General features: G+C 38.7%; 1 protein-coding gene across 4 annotated transcripts in view; it reads left to right on the top strand.

Annotated features, from left to right (window-relative positions):
• The window catches only part of fam13a (family with sequence similarity 13 member A), a 65,727-nt gene that overhangs the window by 17,476 nt on the left and 31,667 nt on the right, over positions 1-16,584 (top strand). For all 4 annotated transcript variants that reach the window (XM_042433158.1, XM_042433167.1, XM_042433176.1 and 1 more), the window contains 5 exons: positions 615-762; positions 3,170-3,253; positions 4,082-4,168; positions 8,573-8,820; positions 15,849-15,890. In XM_042433158.1, the coding sequence (XP_042289092.1) occupies positions 615-762; positions 3,170-3,253; positions 4,082-4,168; positions 8,573-8,820; positions 15,849-15,890 (609 nt within the window). The remainder of the gene's footprint in view (positions 1-614; positions 763-3,169; positions 3,254-4,081; positions 4,169-8,572; positions 8,821-15,848; positions 15,891-16,584) is intronic.

Consider the following 16,584-nt stretch of genomic DNA (forward strand, 5'->3'; position numbering starts at 1 on the left):
CCCCGATGCCTAGGCCCGACCGGGGGTTAACTTAGGCCTGGTTGGCCGCCAGCCTTGCAATACACTGGTGGAAACGCTGCATGCGCCATAACCAATCAGCTAACAGGGTGCTCCCAAAATGTCATGTTAAAAGAATTTTGATTAAAGTAATAATCTCAAAGATTTTCATTTAAATAAATCTCTGTTAAGTCACTATGTATCGCAGAATGAGGTAACACAATGGTGATTAAGCCTATGGCACACTGATGAAAGCCCTTGCATTTGCAGTATTACAAACCGGGTGTCAGTGGCGACTTTCCCAGGAAAAATCACAAGCAGTGCACCGTTAGTGACGCGTTTTCAGCAGTTGTTGGTCCGCCAGAGAGGGTAGGCAGAGCTAACGCAACAGGCTCTTCAACTCACTTGTATGTGAAGTGGCATACTGTTTATTCCGGTCTCTGCTGATTGACGTCACGTGGGGACACTGTTTGGATATCTGGGAAGGGAGGTCCAAAAACACATCTGCAAATACCGCTTATTACCATAGGTGCCGCCAAAGAGAACAAAACAGAGATCTTTGAGATTGCTACATTACATCTGATCACTAAGCTTTTATTTCTTCTCTCTCTTCCCAGTGTGGCTCCCGGTTTTGAAGCGCTGAAGGACCAAAATATCTGTAACAAGATCATGGTCAAGCTCATCCAGAACTACAGCAACATCTTCGAGACCAACACAAACAAAGAGGGTGGCACAAAAGAACCATCAACCCTTATCATTTTCAAGGTCTGTATTTACTTACAGAAACACCAGGTGCCAATGATTATATGAAATAGATCCGTTCTGGTGGTCAGCGCAGTGAAGTGCAGCTGGTAAGACAACACTCACATGTTGTGCCCGTGTACTTTAACCAGTATGAGTTCCTCATCTCTGGTCGGTGACCTCACCCTCTGCCCATTTATTTGGAGTGATGGTTTATAAATACAGACTTATATAATGTCAAGCTGAAATTGATTCACATATTGATCTTCTATCACAGCCTTGCAGTAACGACTCCTCCACAGGTGCCTGTTTTGAGTCTCTGGTTGCTGATTTATATTTGCTGCTTGGATGTCTGATGTCTTTATTGATTAGCTGGTTTTCCTGGCAGCATCTTGTTGCTGCATCTGTAGCATCCTTTAGAAAGTGTAGCAAGAAACAAACCAAGCGCAACAGATCATCTTCCATCCATTATATAATGTCAGATTCTGTTAATAATATATAATAATAATAATATAATAATAATATAATTTTCATAAAATACATAATGAATTCTGTTAATGAACTGAGACAATAATACAGGGAAATGCAAGACGGAAACCAGGATTTTAGAAATTCCTCCTTCCCACTTTTTAAAATTTTTTATAGTTATTTAGAATTTTTTAAATGTTTTCAATTAACTGTTCTGTTAAAATATCTGTAAACTTTATTCTTCAACTTGAGGGTCTCTGTCCTGTGAAAACCATGTATCTCCAGAACATCAACTTTTCATGATTAAGAAAAATATTGCTGTTTTCAGCTTTTGTGACAATGCATTTTTCAGATAATCCAATAGCCATTTTTACTGTAAGAAATAGAGAAATCTCTCAACTCTTAAGAGACCATTTATTTCTCAAGTTTATTCAAACATTTAAAATCACCAAATTTGAAGATACTTTGTTTTTACTGGAAAGCAACTCCACACTTCACCAAAGAATAAAGTTCTATTGTAGAAATAATGAATCCTTTATTTACATATTTATTTATTTGTTTGTTGCTCTAAAGGCAGTCAAAGTTGAATATACTGCATTATGTCTAAAAATAAAAAAATACTGGAATCAGCCTATGAAATATCTCCCCACAGGTTCCTCAATGAAATGCTAAAATCCTACATACGTAACCCAGAGCAACCTCATGTGAACATAACAAAAACACACATACTGACACAGAACGAGCAGAGACTCAAAGCCAACTGCTTTATGCTGTGACAATGCTAACAGAGAGACGCTAACCATCTTAACTAGGATGACATATTTAACAGCTTTCAAGACCTTGGAATTATCTTTATTCAAGAATTCAATAAGAAAGTGTAGCATGAAATTACAGTAAATTGAAGTTCATTCCAGCCCACTTCAGAAACTGAAATGAGAGGAATATATACTACAACAGCTGCTGCTAGTCATATTGCAAAACCTTGTCCGAATTTCCACTTTTGGAAAGACATCCATCACCAAAGTCTATGAACAACGTCTTGATTGTTGATTGATGACGGTGTTATCGGTGTGAAACGTGACATGAGCCATCTGATGCCCTGGTGGGTGGACCAGGCAATCACCAGGTGATTTGGCTCCCTTTGCACTTGACCTCTCATCTCCTCTCTCAGGGTACCTCTCCTACCATTTTCAAACACAGTGTCCGATTCCCATGTGACACCATGCTTGCCATGCAAAAAAAATAACTAAGAAATGCTGAAGATGTTTTGAGTAATTAAGCGATCACGTGCGACTTGAGCTCATAAAATCCAAAGGTTCCGATTTCTAGTAGCAGTAAAATCAAATCTGGAAACGCTAACGATATAGTGTCATGTTTGTTTTCAGTCACTAGAGTCTGTTCTGCGCTTTGAATGCCTATAAGAGAACTGCTACATGAGACCTCGCTGACCTAAAGGAAACCCCTCAGTCAGAATGAGATCATCTTACAAACAAACATGCACACTTACACAAAAACACTCACACACATGCACATGTACACACAGTCTGAGGAGGCCCCTTGCCCTCTGACCTTCCTCTTGATGCCTTTGAACGCAGCACATACCGTCGACGGTGTTGCCTTTTCCTTTACTCATAAAATGCTGATGAGCAGGAGATGTTTATATGGGTGTATGTGTTTGAGGACGCAGATTGTCGACCTGTTTAAATCTATTCTGGACTCTGTTGTTAAGGTCCTCAGTGGAAAAGCAAAAGTAGAGCACACATACCCAGGAGGTCTTCTAAAATGACTCTAATTGTAAAAAGAGAGTTCATAGCTACTGTATATATGAGGCTACAACAATAAGAACTGGAGAACAAAGCTTCCTGAACTCAATTTAGCATGATTTGTTGCGCCCTTTGTTACACTTCTGTATGGAAGATGTGGATTACAAATGTGACCGTCTGTGTCCTCTTTCTGGTCCCAGGAGGTGCACGTGACAGATGCAGACACAAAGGAGTCACCCAGCCACCTCAACGCAAAGACACCGACACCAGTTCCCAGAACAAAGGTGCGTGCTCGGCTTTTTTAGCAGCATGCCTGCATGTGTGCATCTTTTGTTTACGCTTAATGCTCCTCAGCGTACCTGTTACGGAAGCCTTTGTCCAAGTCTGTCCGCTGTGAAATGCAGCGTTGTTTATGCGTGACATTCCAGGGTCAAACTTTATGAACCCTTCAAATTCCCTTACATAGTCCTTTTAACCCCAACCATGTGATCTGTGTGACGTGATTAACATAACATGGGCATGTTTTGGAAAAGCTGTTTTCTGAAACCAAAGCCATTTCTGTGTGCGTCTGTGTGGGTCTCTGTGAGCTTTAAAGATGTTATCAGTGTCAGCTGACTTGTGTATACTGCCCGCAATGGTATTTGAGGTTACTGTGTGTGAATAGTTGACGACCACTTTAATAGTACGCCTCTGACATTACTGATAAGTTATTATTTTCTCTAAGGGTAGGAGTCTTTAAAAATAATACTCTTGAAGATGTGCATTTTCTCATATTTGCTGATATTAAGACAGCGGTTAGACACACTTAGAAACATTGCATGAACTGCAGCATTATTAAAATGTAAGTCTCAATTCATATTATTTCCACAAGAACAGACTCTTTAGCACATTTTGTCATTATATTTATATAAGACGTAGAAAATTGATCAGGATTATCCTGCTGCCTGACTTTATTTTATAGTATTCCTGGCTTGTTCAAAATGTTTATGGTTGCTCCAGTAAATACATTCCTAACATTTCAGTATACATTTACTTGTGTAATTAATGTTATACAAATATGGTTTATTTGCACTGTAAATCTTAATCTCTTCATCTTCTGTACATTTTCCCAGGCTGAACATAAAAACCCACCAGAAAATGCAGAAGGTCTGACAAAATCCTCCACTAACACTCCAAAGGCAAGGCCAAGGAAAAAGAAGGTAGAGAAAATAACAGTTTGTTACTGTCGGAGTGATTAATTGTTTTCGTTTAAGGGCTTGGTCTAATGGTTTACTACAGTCTATTTCTCACCCTTTTCAACAAATACTTTGCTGCTTTCTTATCTGCTGTATTGCCCTGGTGCTGATTAGCCTGAGGTCATCTCTCAGACAGCCTCTGATGCCTGTGGCCTCGCTGCTCAGTCACATGATGTGATTTGATAAAGGCAATCTGCTGCAGGAAACAACAGCGCGCTTATTTGCAGTGCGAGACAAACACGGGCTGTGGTATGCTCTTCCAGCTGTGTTGTGGTTTTATTACAAATGAGCTCTGCCAGAAAAATGTCATTTGCTCGTAGATTTGATTGGAATTAAAGCTTGGAAATTTCCTGTTTGTGTATATGTAGCAGAAATTGAGCTGTGAATTAATCTATATATATATATGAGGTCATTAAGAGAGCTACATTTATTAAATTAAATTTAAATCTGGTTAAGTTATAAACTCTGCTCCTTTGATCACATAACTCACATAACTGTAAAATTAGCTTTGATTACCTTCATATTTAAATACAGTATGCAGCAGAAATACATTTTCTGATGTTGGCTTCAGTTTGCCAAGAAAAGCTGAAATGAGTGTAGAAAGAAAGATCTGATGACATAAATGTGGTTTACATATGACGTATCACTGTAGAGATAAAATAAATGCTGACTGACAGCAGGATGAGCTCAAAGGAAGGCAAGACTTCTGCTGATGAAGAATGTTTGCTTCCCACAGCAGTCAGTGAAACATATTCAGCTTGTAGCAGAGCAGCTATATAGAAGGTATTAATGTTTTTAAATGCCTGAAGTTACTTAAAGATAAAAAGGTAGCCGTCCGCAGTCAACAAATAATTAATATCAGGAGTTAAGGAGCCTTTGAAATACTAACCACAGAGCACAAAATGAGCACCAGACACCAGCCAAATGCTGGTAAAATATGCAAGTGGCTGGTAGATTTGCTTCATTCACCAGCCAAAAAAAAAAACAATGGTAGTCTATTGAGTGGCTGGGAAAATTTTAACATTTACTAGTCATTTGGCTGGTGGACCAAAAAGTTAGTTTTGCTCCCTGCCTAACCACATCAACTGCTGATTTCTGTATATACTAATTCTGAATCACAGAGATCCTCACTTCCTATAAAAATGAAAATGGGCTTTTACAGGAAAAGGCTTGACCTCTTAATGATTTATCAGGTTATTAGTCATAACTATACATATTAACTTTCATATCTGTATTTCCCAAACAGATCTGGAAAACTCCTCCATAAAATCTGTTTGACTCACAAGGCCAAACACACCAGAGATTTGGCCTTGATGCTTCCTGCTGCTATAGACCGTTAAAACTGAAACGTTTGGATTGGTTGCTATACTGTGTGGCGTTGTAAAGCAGAAGTGTTATACGTTTATAGATTACACAGTATTTATCTACCTGAGGTTAGGCCTATTGGTGAGACACATACAAACAAACAAACATACACACAGTTAGAGCCCTAAACATATCAGTTGTATCTGTTTGATTTATGATGCACCTCTCATTAAAAAGCATGTGATCAAAGGGGAACTTGTGTTTCCTTGAACACACACACCAATGTCCATGTCCATACATTAGCTTTGGGCTCCAAAAGGCACAAAATTATTAAAGGCAGAGTTCTAATAAATCCTTGTTATTGAATGAATATTACATTGCAAGAAACCCTCAGTTGCTATGGTACAACCACAGTGAACAATCTGAATACTTTTTTGACATAGGTAAAAGTCACATGTTTCATCTGGTGAAAGTGGTTCTACAAGCATGGATCAGATTGCAAGACGCATCCACAAAGCTAGACATCTGAGAGCCGAGCCGTCAGCAGTCAGTGAATAGAGATCAGTTAACATAGGTATAGTTTATTTCAGCTATAACTACTTTTTTCACTGTAGTACGTTATTTGAGAAAAAGCAAACCAAGGTTAAAATTCTAAATTCTAAACATTGTATTTGGCTTTCTTTTACAGTGTTTTGAGAAAATTATTAGTTAATCCATGATTTAGAAACCAGGTCATATTGGTCTGTCAGGCTTGTTTGCCATCTGGCCTATTTACCTCCAACTTGTTGTTGCTCTGTTTGAGCTCTTTTTTATGTGTAGACAGAAACTGAGAACCAGGAATGGAGGCAGCGTGATGGGTCAGTGGTCAACACTGTGTTTGATTTTTTTTTTAAATCTCTGTCTGTTGGGAGTTTCCATGACTTACTTACATGGCTTTACTATTCAATATATAGTCCACTATGTAATGTGTTGTTAATTTTGTAGTGTTTTCCACATAGAGAGAATTATTATACCGTGTATATACATATATATATATGATATAAAATATACTGTATATATCCTATACTAAATATACCCTATACACTAAATATGAGAAAATGTAACTCAAAATGAAAGAAAGAAAGCAGTGTTAGAAATTGTTTTATTTGCCATAGTGAGTACAGAATAGGTGAACAATTTCAGTTCCCATGTTTTAAAGGCATATACAATGTATGTATTGGAGGCTCTATGGCTATGTTCAGACTGCAGGCAAAAGTGGCCCAAATCAGATTGTTTTGCTCTTATGTGACTCAGATCTGGGGGGGGGTTTCATAACAGTTTGAACAGCACAAATCATATAGAAACTGATCTTATCCTAAATCAGATACAGGTCTGATTTGTTGCAATGTGACCTCTGAACAGTCATATTGAAATTCATGCGACTTTTAGGTTGTTTCTGTGCTATTCACGTCACAATCCCACCACTCCTGACTCCGCATCCACACACACCTCCGTACAGAAGTAGCGGCCATTGCTCCACAAAAAGCCACAATTAAAAATTTGGCTCTCTTTCTCCTCAGCCTTGTCCTCGTTATCATCTGCTCATGAATTCACTGGCTTACACTGTACATCAACTTATAAATGAAATCGTAAACACTGACTTCAGTTGTCTCTGTGTTTACTTCCGTACAACAGCATGCTGCATGTAATGTCTTTGTTATTGTTCTTTTGTGCATGCAGGTCAGTTCAGGACTGTGACCAGTTCACACTCGAATCTGATATTGGCCATATTTAAAAAATAATATGAACAGCAAAACAAAAAAGCGGATCTGAGCAATAAATCCAAATTGAACACCAAGTCTTGCTGTGTGAATGTAGCCTAATTTGGCGCCAGGTGCCTGTAGAAATGTGAGGTTTTGCTTTTTTTTTTTTTGTTTTTCTTTGTACATAGTTAAGAAGAACACAACAACAAAAGCACAACGGACAAAACACATAATCAGAAAAACCTAAAAACACAGACCAACCCAGATGACACCAACATCTCACCATCACTGTTAAAGTTCATTGTCACAACACACTTTTCTACCTGGATTTGAGGACGGTTACCTGTCTGTGTTGCCTCCGTGACAAAATAGGCTCCAACCTCCTGTAAGAAAACAAGCTAATATTCACATTAATTTTTCCTGTACTTTCCCGTCCTCTGTGGTTTTGTGTCAATGACAAATTTAGCTAAATCAATTTCAAAGCCCCAAGGGGCAAAATCCATACCAGGTCTAGCTAAAGAAGTTTGTGGAGCTAATTACGTTCCCAAAGATTCACCCCTAAAGTGCACCAATGGCTAAATGTCTAAATGGAGGCCGCATCCATAGATTTTAGAGCAACCCATTAAGTTAAAACCCAAATGGAAATGTTCCACTGATAATTGGTTTAAAGAAAAAAAAAAGTTAGCTTTTTAATTCAACCGACATGTTTACCGGGAGCCAAGCCTTTTTTTAGCAATGGGTGTTTTAACCATTATCAATACTTAAGCTGCTGGCGTCAGACCCATTTTGTACTCTGTTTGTCAGCCAGCTATTTGCCCTCAGTGTACCTGAGCCTGCATACAACTCGTATATACCAAGAGAAAACACTTTGACACATTCTTTAACACCTCTCTCAGGTTTCCGTGGTTGAAACTCCGTAAAAATGCAGAAGGGTACTGTTCACAATGTGGCTGTTATTAGGTTAAGGTTCTTCTCCTACACAACGGTCGGTGGTTCACGCTGTTTATACCCACTCAGGGTCGACACGGTAAGACAAACATCAGTCTAACCTTACAGTTTTACAAGCTAACCTCTTTTTTCACCTCATCTCTTTTGTGGTTCTTTTATTGCTCTCTGTCTCACCTCAGAAGATCCTCAAATGCGTGTTTTATCTGAGCAAAGGTTGAAAGCTCCAATGTGTGTGTATGTGTGTGTGTGCGGTATGAAGTTGTTTAGCTTGATCGAGCAGAAATGTTCACAGCCGTGTATCATTTACCTTGCGTGCTGTCTCTCATTTCCTGTCACGGGACTAACCTGTTGCTTGCGTCTCTCTGTAAAACAGGTGAGGAAAGGGAAGAGTGACGGCATGCCTCAAGTCATCCCTCAACCCAGCTGTTCCACTCGGTTGCCCCATGCAAGGCCTCTTTCCATACCAATAGTTTTGCCCCTGACCTCAGAGCTCAGGAGCCCCAGCCCAGAGGCCATGGAGACGGGTCCGATGCCTTTGGTTCGCAAAGACACCCCAGATACTTCCTCGCACCTCAGCCACCTCGATGTCAGCCCCTCTGATAGCATGGAGGCCCTCAGCAGGTCAGTGTGTCCAGTTTAAGTACATGCACCTGTCTCTGAGAAAAAATACAAATATATAATAATATAATGACTGAATTTTAAAGATAGAGCTTAGAGCTGAATTAATGGCAGATATTCATGAATATGTAGATATATCAGACATTTTTAGATAGCATGTTGTGCATGTTCCGTTACTGGAAATGAATTAGTATGTACAGTATAGTCAGAGATGAATATATTACATTTATACTAGCATGAGTTAAAAGCATGAAATAAATAGTTCTTGTTCAAATAAATAAGAGGCAAATAATTAAGCATGCACCAAAAATAGTTGCATGCTTAGTCATAAAACTACAGTTACTCCTGTAGTTTTATGATTTTATATGGATCAAAATCTTATCTGTGAGCTCGATGCTTTACGACCACTGTAAAATAAAACCTAAGGTCATATAACACAAAACAAATGTTGACTGCCACATACCTCACATTAGGTGCTAAATCATTCCTGTTTTCCTTTTCCAATGTCATTGTGATTTCACTGTTTCGAGTTGGTTTTATTATGTCATCAAACAACCTACACATACGGTAATATACTTTTTTCCACATATCCAGCAGGAAACCTAACAAACAAAAGCACACAGATTAAAACTATAAATATAAAACATGGACACACAAAATAACAAAATGAACAAAATATTAAAGAAAATAATGAAAAACTGTAAACAGCACATAAAAAGTGTTATGGATAAAATTGAAGCATGAAACAAGATAATAAAAATAACTTTCCAATGTCGATATTAGAGGGGACTTTTATCTGTGGTAAATAGGTTATGAACACTGTTTGTATAGGTGATGTGCTATTAGCCGAGGCCAAGGGTGAAGAATTAGGGTGAGTGTCTGACAGTGATCAGGGATCTAAAGCCCGAGCCCCGTGGCCATGTGCCTTTGGCATGCAAACAAGCCTATTATAAGAAGCTGAAACTGGAACCACTTGGTGTCGAGTGTCCTCAGTCCTGGAATAGCAAGGCTACAGCTGTGTCTGTTGTTGGGGCTCTTTACTGCTTTGACTGGTGGCTTAGACTAGCATTAACCTTGGATGCGATCACACCTGCACTGGTTGACTTACACGCTTTGCTTGCTACTGTGCTTTTTAAAACCTCTGCTCATTTACCCAAAATCCAGTTCATCCACTGTGTATGTTTCAAGATTAGTAAAGCTCTTTACTGACGATAGGACATAAGTAAAATATGTCTCAATGGAAAAACTGAAAGTTAAAATGTGGAGCAAAGCAATAAAAGTCATACACGTAATGTTGAAACACTAAAATGAGAAATGATGATGCTGTTTTGGCTTCTACTACGGCTTGTCAGACACACCACTGACCTTTTTCACAAGAACATTAATCATGAGTTTAAAACCGTGTCAGCACCAGATACATTGAGACATTACATCTGGTGTTCTTTCACACGCACTTGTATACAGAAATATTTAAAAAAAAAAAAAAATAATAATAATAATAATAATAATATATATATATATATACATATATATATATATATATATATATATTTAAAAAATCCTATAAACACAAATTGTTTTTTATTCCAGGGTATTATGGAATGTATTTTTATCGTAGGATGTGTGGAGGTATATTGTAAGTAACTAGTAGTTGGTACTAGTATTAACAAGCAGTGTTATACAAATTAACAGGTATAACACACATTCATCATAAATCAAATACTTTTCTATATTCTGTGTCCAAAAGGTCAACCTGATTAATTCTCAAGAGAGTGAAGAGTACCGCTCGGGTGCAACCTAATTTATTAAATCAACAAGGCAAACCATCAGCTCTTAGTGGAACAGATGTTCCTGTCTACGTGAAGTAGCAAATATAATACTTCCAAGGTGGCAAGAGCTTTCCTCGTCATGGCAGGGTACCAGTAAATCCTCTGGCGGACCCCCCCCACCCTAAAATTCTCCTTGTCAGGTCGTATTGGGTGACTGATCTTCAGACAGCGTGACGGGGGACCCCACTAAAGTGCGTCAGCAATCAGCGCTGGTATTTACCAATAGACAACCGCAGCGGCCAAAAAGACTGAGATGATTTTACCGGCTTAAAGCTATAGATACTCAAATTAAAGACAGTGGAGCTTTCAAACTTTCAAAGACAAAGCATGTTTGTGAATGTGGTCAAAAATAGTTGATATGTGTTTGTATAGAAAATAGTTTCAGGTCTGAGTAGCTGTGATTTTGACACATAAAATCCACAGCAAATATATGGTAATTTTCCATGAGTGGACATCTGTGTGTTCATGTGTGTAGCCACTCTCATGCCTACTTGTCAGCTTGCTCTCACTTTCCATAGGTACGTGTCAGACAAATCTGTGTCAGCATAGCGCAACACATACAGCGGCACAGCAAACTTGACCACAACTGAAGTATCTTGAACGACCAAATTCATTTTTTAATAAAAAAGTTTTGTTTTCATAAACTTTGTTGTATGTTGTACTATGTTTATTTTCAGGGTGTGAAATAATCAAGGAAAGTATGTTCTTGTGTGCATCTTGTTGGTTGTAAAGAAGTTCTGTTTAGTATTATTTTATTTGAAAGGGTAATTCCTTCATACCAGGAACTACCCCTGGCCTGAGTCACCCTGCTCACTCAGGTCATGTTCCACACACGCTAGAAATCAAATCGTCATACTCAGGCTTTTCTATTAGTGGCTCCACTTTTAGATCTTCCTTTGCATCCACACTCTTGACTTCCCAGTACTGTATCAGAGCAGTGCAGATCAAGCAGTATGAGTCTTACATCCACCGTGATGTAACATCTTTAACACTTTGCCTCCTCTTTATCAAATAAATGCCACAGCGCTCTCACCTTTACCTGAAATATGACACCAGCCTCATTCACCACACGGGCCACATGAGCCAACATAGCAGCGTCATGTGAACTTATTATGCTCTTAGCATTGCGTAGTTACACGTAGGGGGATGCATACTGGCTTTTGTGTGGAGTTGCCATGGTTCACTGAGTCTTGTGATGTAACCATTGAGTTTCTTAGAAGCCCATTGGAAATAGGTGGAAGTGAGGAACGTTGCGGTGTGGTGTGAGTACAGGCAGTAACAGTATTGTTGGCCGCCGGTCAGGAAGTCTCATCCATCAGCCTGAACAGCAAGAACCTGCTGGCTGGATCAAACTGGTTTTACTACTTTTTTTTTTTTTTAATGTTCCTACCTTTTTTCCCCAAATCTCATATATTTGCCCTTAATCATATCAAGATTTCATCCAACTGGTTTTGCTGTTTTATTCATGAAGATGTTACACCACTAATCCAAGAGGCCTCTTTAGTCTTCTCATGCTTTACCAGTAAGGAGAACTGAAGGAGCCTCTTGGAAATGTGAGGAAAACATCTCAAAGAACAAAAACAAATACCTCATATTATACTTTTGACTTTGTGGTTCTAGATACTATGTTTGATGTTGAAGTTCAGTTATAGACCTAACACAGAGTCAAACACCTGCTTGACTGTGAAGGGAAAGAATGACTGCAGTTCTACTTCTGTCCTTTGTCAAAAATATTTATTTCAACTTGTAACAATAAGTCAATAAATCCATGAGTTCATGATTAGAAAATGAATCAACAACAGTTCTGATAGCTGGTTAACAAATTTTGAAGCCAAAATGCCAAATAGTCTCTTTTTTAAGCCCCTCACAAGTGAGCTAAAACAGCCAGTTTCAGACAGAGGCTGAACTGAGGCTGCATTAAGTGCCAATATAAGATAAATAAGAGTTTTTTTTAACTGTAAATCATTCAAAGAATATAAATATAGACCTTGACATGATGCATGATGGCTTTGTGTTCCTTTAACACCATTTTCTCTAATAGAACGATATATACCAACCATAGCTTAGCCAGGCTTATCCAACAAATACTTAGGGTCTTGATCACCACACAGTTTCTGCTCAGAGGTATTCTAAGAATGTTCAGCACTCATCTAAAACCTGATGGTTTTGGGGGTCCTGAAAGCAGTGGAGGCTGGTGAGAGGGGCTTAGACACAAGGGGACTCTGGCTGTGGTCCCTACCCATCTTTGCCTCTTAGTTAATCAACAAATTGCAAAAAAGAACTTCTCTGTAGGATTGATGCATTTTGGATCTGTCTTGACTGGTCACACACTTTGTTTTACAGTTTCAGTTCAAAAAACAGTCACAACTTATTTTTGAATAAAGATAAAATAAAAAATAATAAAACAAGAACACTACTGTAATGGGCAGTGTTCAGCCAATAATGTACTGATTGCACTTCCAAATTGTTGTTGGTGAAAAATGTTGTGGAACTAGTATTTACATCTGCAATACAAAAAGATTTAATCATACTTCATAGACATCAGTGTCTCACTGCTGCTAGCTAAAAAGAGAATGTTATTGCATGTTGTAGAGGGATTTTTGGGAGCACTTCAGTAGCCGAAAGGTTACTGCACGGACCACATAATCGCAACATCCCTGATTCAGTTCCAGCAAGGGACCCTTGTTGCATGTTATACCTGTGTCTGTGTCTCTCTCCCTTTGTTTCCTGTCTGCCTCTTCACTGCCCATCGTCCAATAAAGGCACAAATACCTATATATATATATATATATATATATATATATATATATATATATTGTAGAGGGATTTTGAAAAAGGTGAGGCAGGGCAGGGCGGAAGGGACCCCACCAAAAATAGCTGGAGCCAGTGGGAGGATTATTCAAGTGACCAGCATCCGTTGGTAAGCTAGACTGCCTTTGTCTACACATTTTTAAATATGTTGAAAAAGTGGAGCGTATCCAGATTGAACCAACTTGTCATTGGTAGTTTTCCATTCAGCCAGGAGGGATTTCTGAGTATCCCTATAAAGCTTCTTGTTATCCCCTCAGTAAGGTAGTGGGTAAGCAGGATTTCCGCTTTTGCAATTCACGGCAGCAATGACGGCACACATTATTTTAATACGCTTGCCAGACTGTGTAACGCCAGTTGAGAACATTGGTGTGGGGGGGCTCTGAAAGAATTTGAAAGTATTTGTGGTGACCTACACCTGCACCTAAAAGGAAGTTGGAGGAATATGTGCACATTTCCTGTGCATTGTGTCATTTTACAAAACCTTTGAAGTTCAGCGAACTTTGGCCCATTTTGATTCCTGCCTGACTTGAAACCTAAATCCTTTGTTTTGAACTTATTGAGGTGCTGCCCGAATGGCCAATGTGTTTTCTCCTCCCCTCAATATGCCTGCCCCTTACTGTAAGCCACATGAAGGTACGTCAGTCACGTACCAAAACACATCAGAGTACTGAACATTCCCTGAATGGTCCAGTCAAAAACAGGTCTTTATTCTGTGTCTGGGAGTATCTGAGACTCAACATGTTTACAACCAATGATCAGACTGATTGTTTATTGGCACAGCAGGCACAGTTATCTAATGTTGGAAATGTTGGATTTTCTATGTTTTCTGTTCCTCTATAAGACAAAAACAAAAGTAGCAAAACAGAATATTATGCTGCTCTATCGACAATATTGTGTGACTGCTCTGTTTGGCGTCTGCTGAGCTCTATATAGTGTAAAGGAGAGTAAACTTGGATAACAGTATTAACTAAAACAAAAACACATGTTGCTTGAGATATTTATGATTGTCAGTCAGTCATCATGTAGAAGACTGAATATAAACCACTCAGCCATTAATGAGTAGGGCTGCAATTAACCATTATTTTCATTGTCGATTAATCTGCTGGTCATTTTTTCAGTTTGTTTGGTCCATGAAATGTCAGAAAACTGTGACAACTGGCCTTCACAATTTCCTAAAGCCCAAGGTGATGTCATGACATTTTATCCTACCAACAGACTAAAATTTAAAGATATTATATTACAATAAAAACAATAAAAAAGCAATGTGCATCTGTGGTACCTGGTTTGTCAACATTTTTTTTGCATTCAAACCTTTGTATAAATCCTGCTGTTGCATATCTGTAAACTGAGAGCGCTGTTATGGTTCATGCTAGCCCAATATGTGTTCTCTTGTCACAGGTGAACATACAAATAAAGTCCCACAAGGGGTTTAAAGTGATGCTTGGTCACACTGTTGTGTCTTTTAAAGAGAAAATATCTCACAGCAGACATTTTGACTCATCATAGTAGGAAAAGCACAGATGTTACTAATAACATTAACGACGGCTCTGCAATCAGGAAGTCATGACAGTGTGACAGCGAGCCAACATGCACATTATAAGGCCCCTGAAGCTGGAGCAGCTAAATGTGATTCAGCCATCATTCATTTTATTATTTACACCTGTGTGTTTCCTGTTGTAACATGTGAAAACATCTCATTAACACTGAAGACTCATGTCTAACTTGCTTAAAAGTTTACATTTAACCACGCATCTGATTTGCAGTTTTAAACTATATTTAAAGTTTAGTTGTAACATATTGTCAAGGTAGCAAGACATCACTAAATTTAACTGTGAGAGAATGTCTCAAATTGAAGGAAATAAACATATAGAAAGGCAGTTTTGAAGACAATTAATTTGTTACATTGTCTGACAGTTCAGGTTTGGTTGCTGTGTTTTTCTTCCTGCTTTGACTTTAGAGAAGATAATACAGTATTCAGCTCTGCTTAGGCAAACAGGACTGAGCGATTATGAAATTTCACCCTGTAAGTGCAAGGATATGAAAATGTGAAGCAATCTCAACATTCAGTGCCAACAAAGAGTTCCTCTTGTCGTTGCATAATTTTATCATGTGTTCCTGGGCATACATCCAGTGGCCGCAGTCAGCCTATATTCTAGAGCAGCATTTCTCTAGTGGTTCATAATAATTACCCGAGACAAGTTCCACAAAGGCATTGATCTGTTGCACTGCATGGCTATTATTCTGCAGACAAAAGCCAGCCTTATGCTCCTATTTTCAGCCCCAGTAACATGTAGTGGGGTGAGGGGAGGGATGTAATGTTTTTATGCCATAGCTCTTCATAGCCACATCCTGCAAGCTAATTAATAACGTCTGTTTGTTTTCCCATTACAGCTCCCAAGAAGAAGAGAGACCAATATCTCCTTTCTACATGAGGTAGGCTTCTTGTCTCTGTATGTTAGAAAGCTGACAAAATTGGGTGAAAGCATGTTGTTTTGGACTGGAAGTGTGGGGGGAAGTGGCTCCGTGCTGCCTCAGTGCATTATCATCGAAAACAATGGAATCACCAGTTAGAGGGAAAGCAGGGCAGCGTGCACATGCAACAGTTTGCTTACTGCTGTTTGGTTATTGTGGCCACCACAGCACATGTTTCAGACACACCCACAGTCTGTGGACACACCACACAAAACAAAAGACATGTCTGTCACACGGCATTTGTTTATCTTTATGATAATGTGTGAACAATTATTATATTATATTATAATTGTCTCCATCAAATCAGTTACTGATTTTAATATATTTTTGTTAAGTGTCAATGTGGATGTGAGTTGTTTACTCATCAGTAAACAAAACTAAGAGTCTACAGCCATGCAAGCAGCATTGTGAGGCTGTACTCAGGCAGAGCTGGGCTTTGAGCTAAATGCGACTACCAGCATGCTAACATGTTCACAAAAACAATGGTAATAAGTCAATGATAAGCGGCTATGTTTACCATGTTGACCATCTTAGTTTAGCATGGTAGCATGCTAAAATTTGCTACATTAGTCTTAGTAAGCTAAACTACTAAACACTAAATATAGCTGAGGCTGATGGGAATGTCATTATTTTTCTAGTTATTTTGTTACAAGTT

Source organism: Thunnus maccoyii, chromosome 2 (assembly GCF_910596095.1).
Source record: "Thunnus maccoyii chromosome 2, fThuMac1.1, whole genome shotgun sequence".
NCBI lineage: Eukaryota > Metazoa > Chordata > Actinopteri > Scombriformes > Scombridae > Thunnus > Thunnus maccoyii.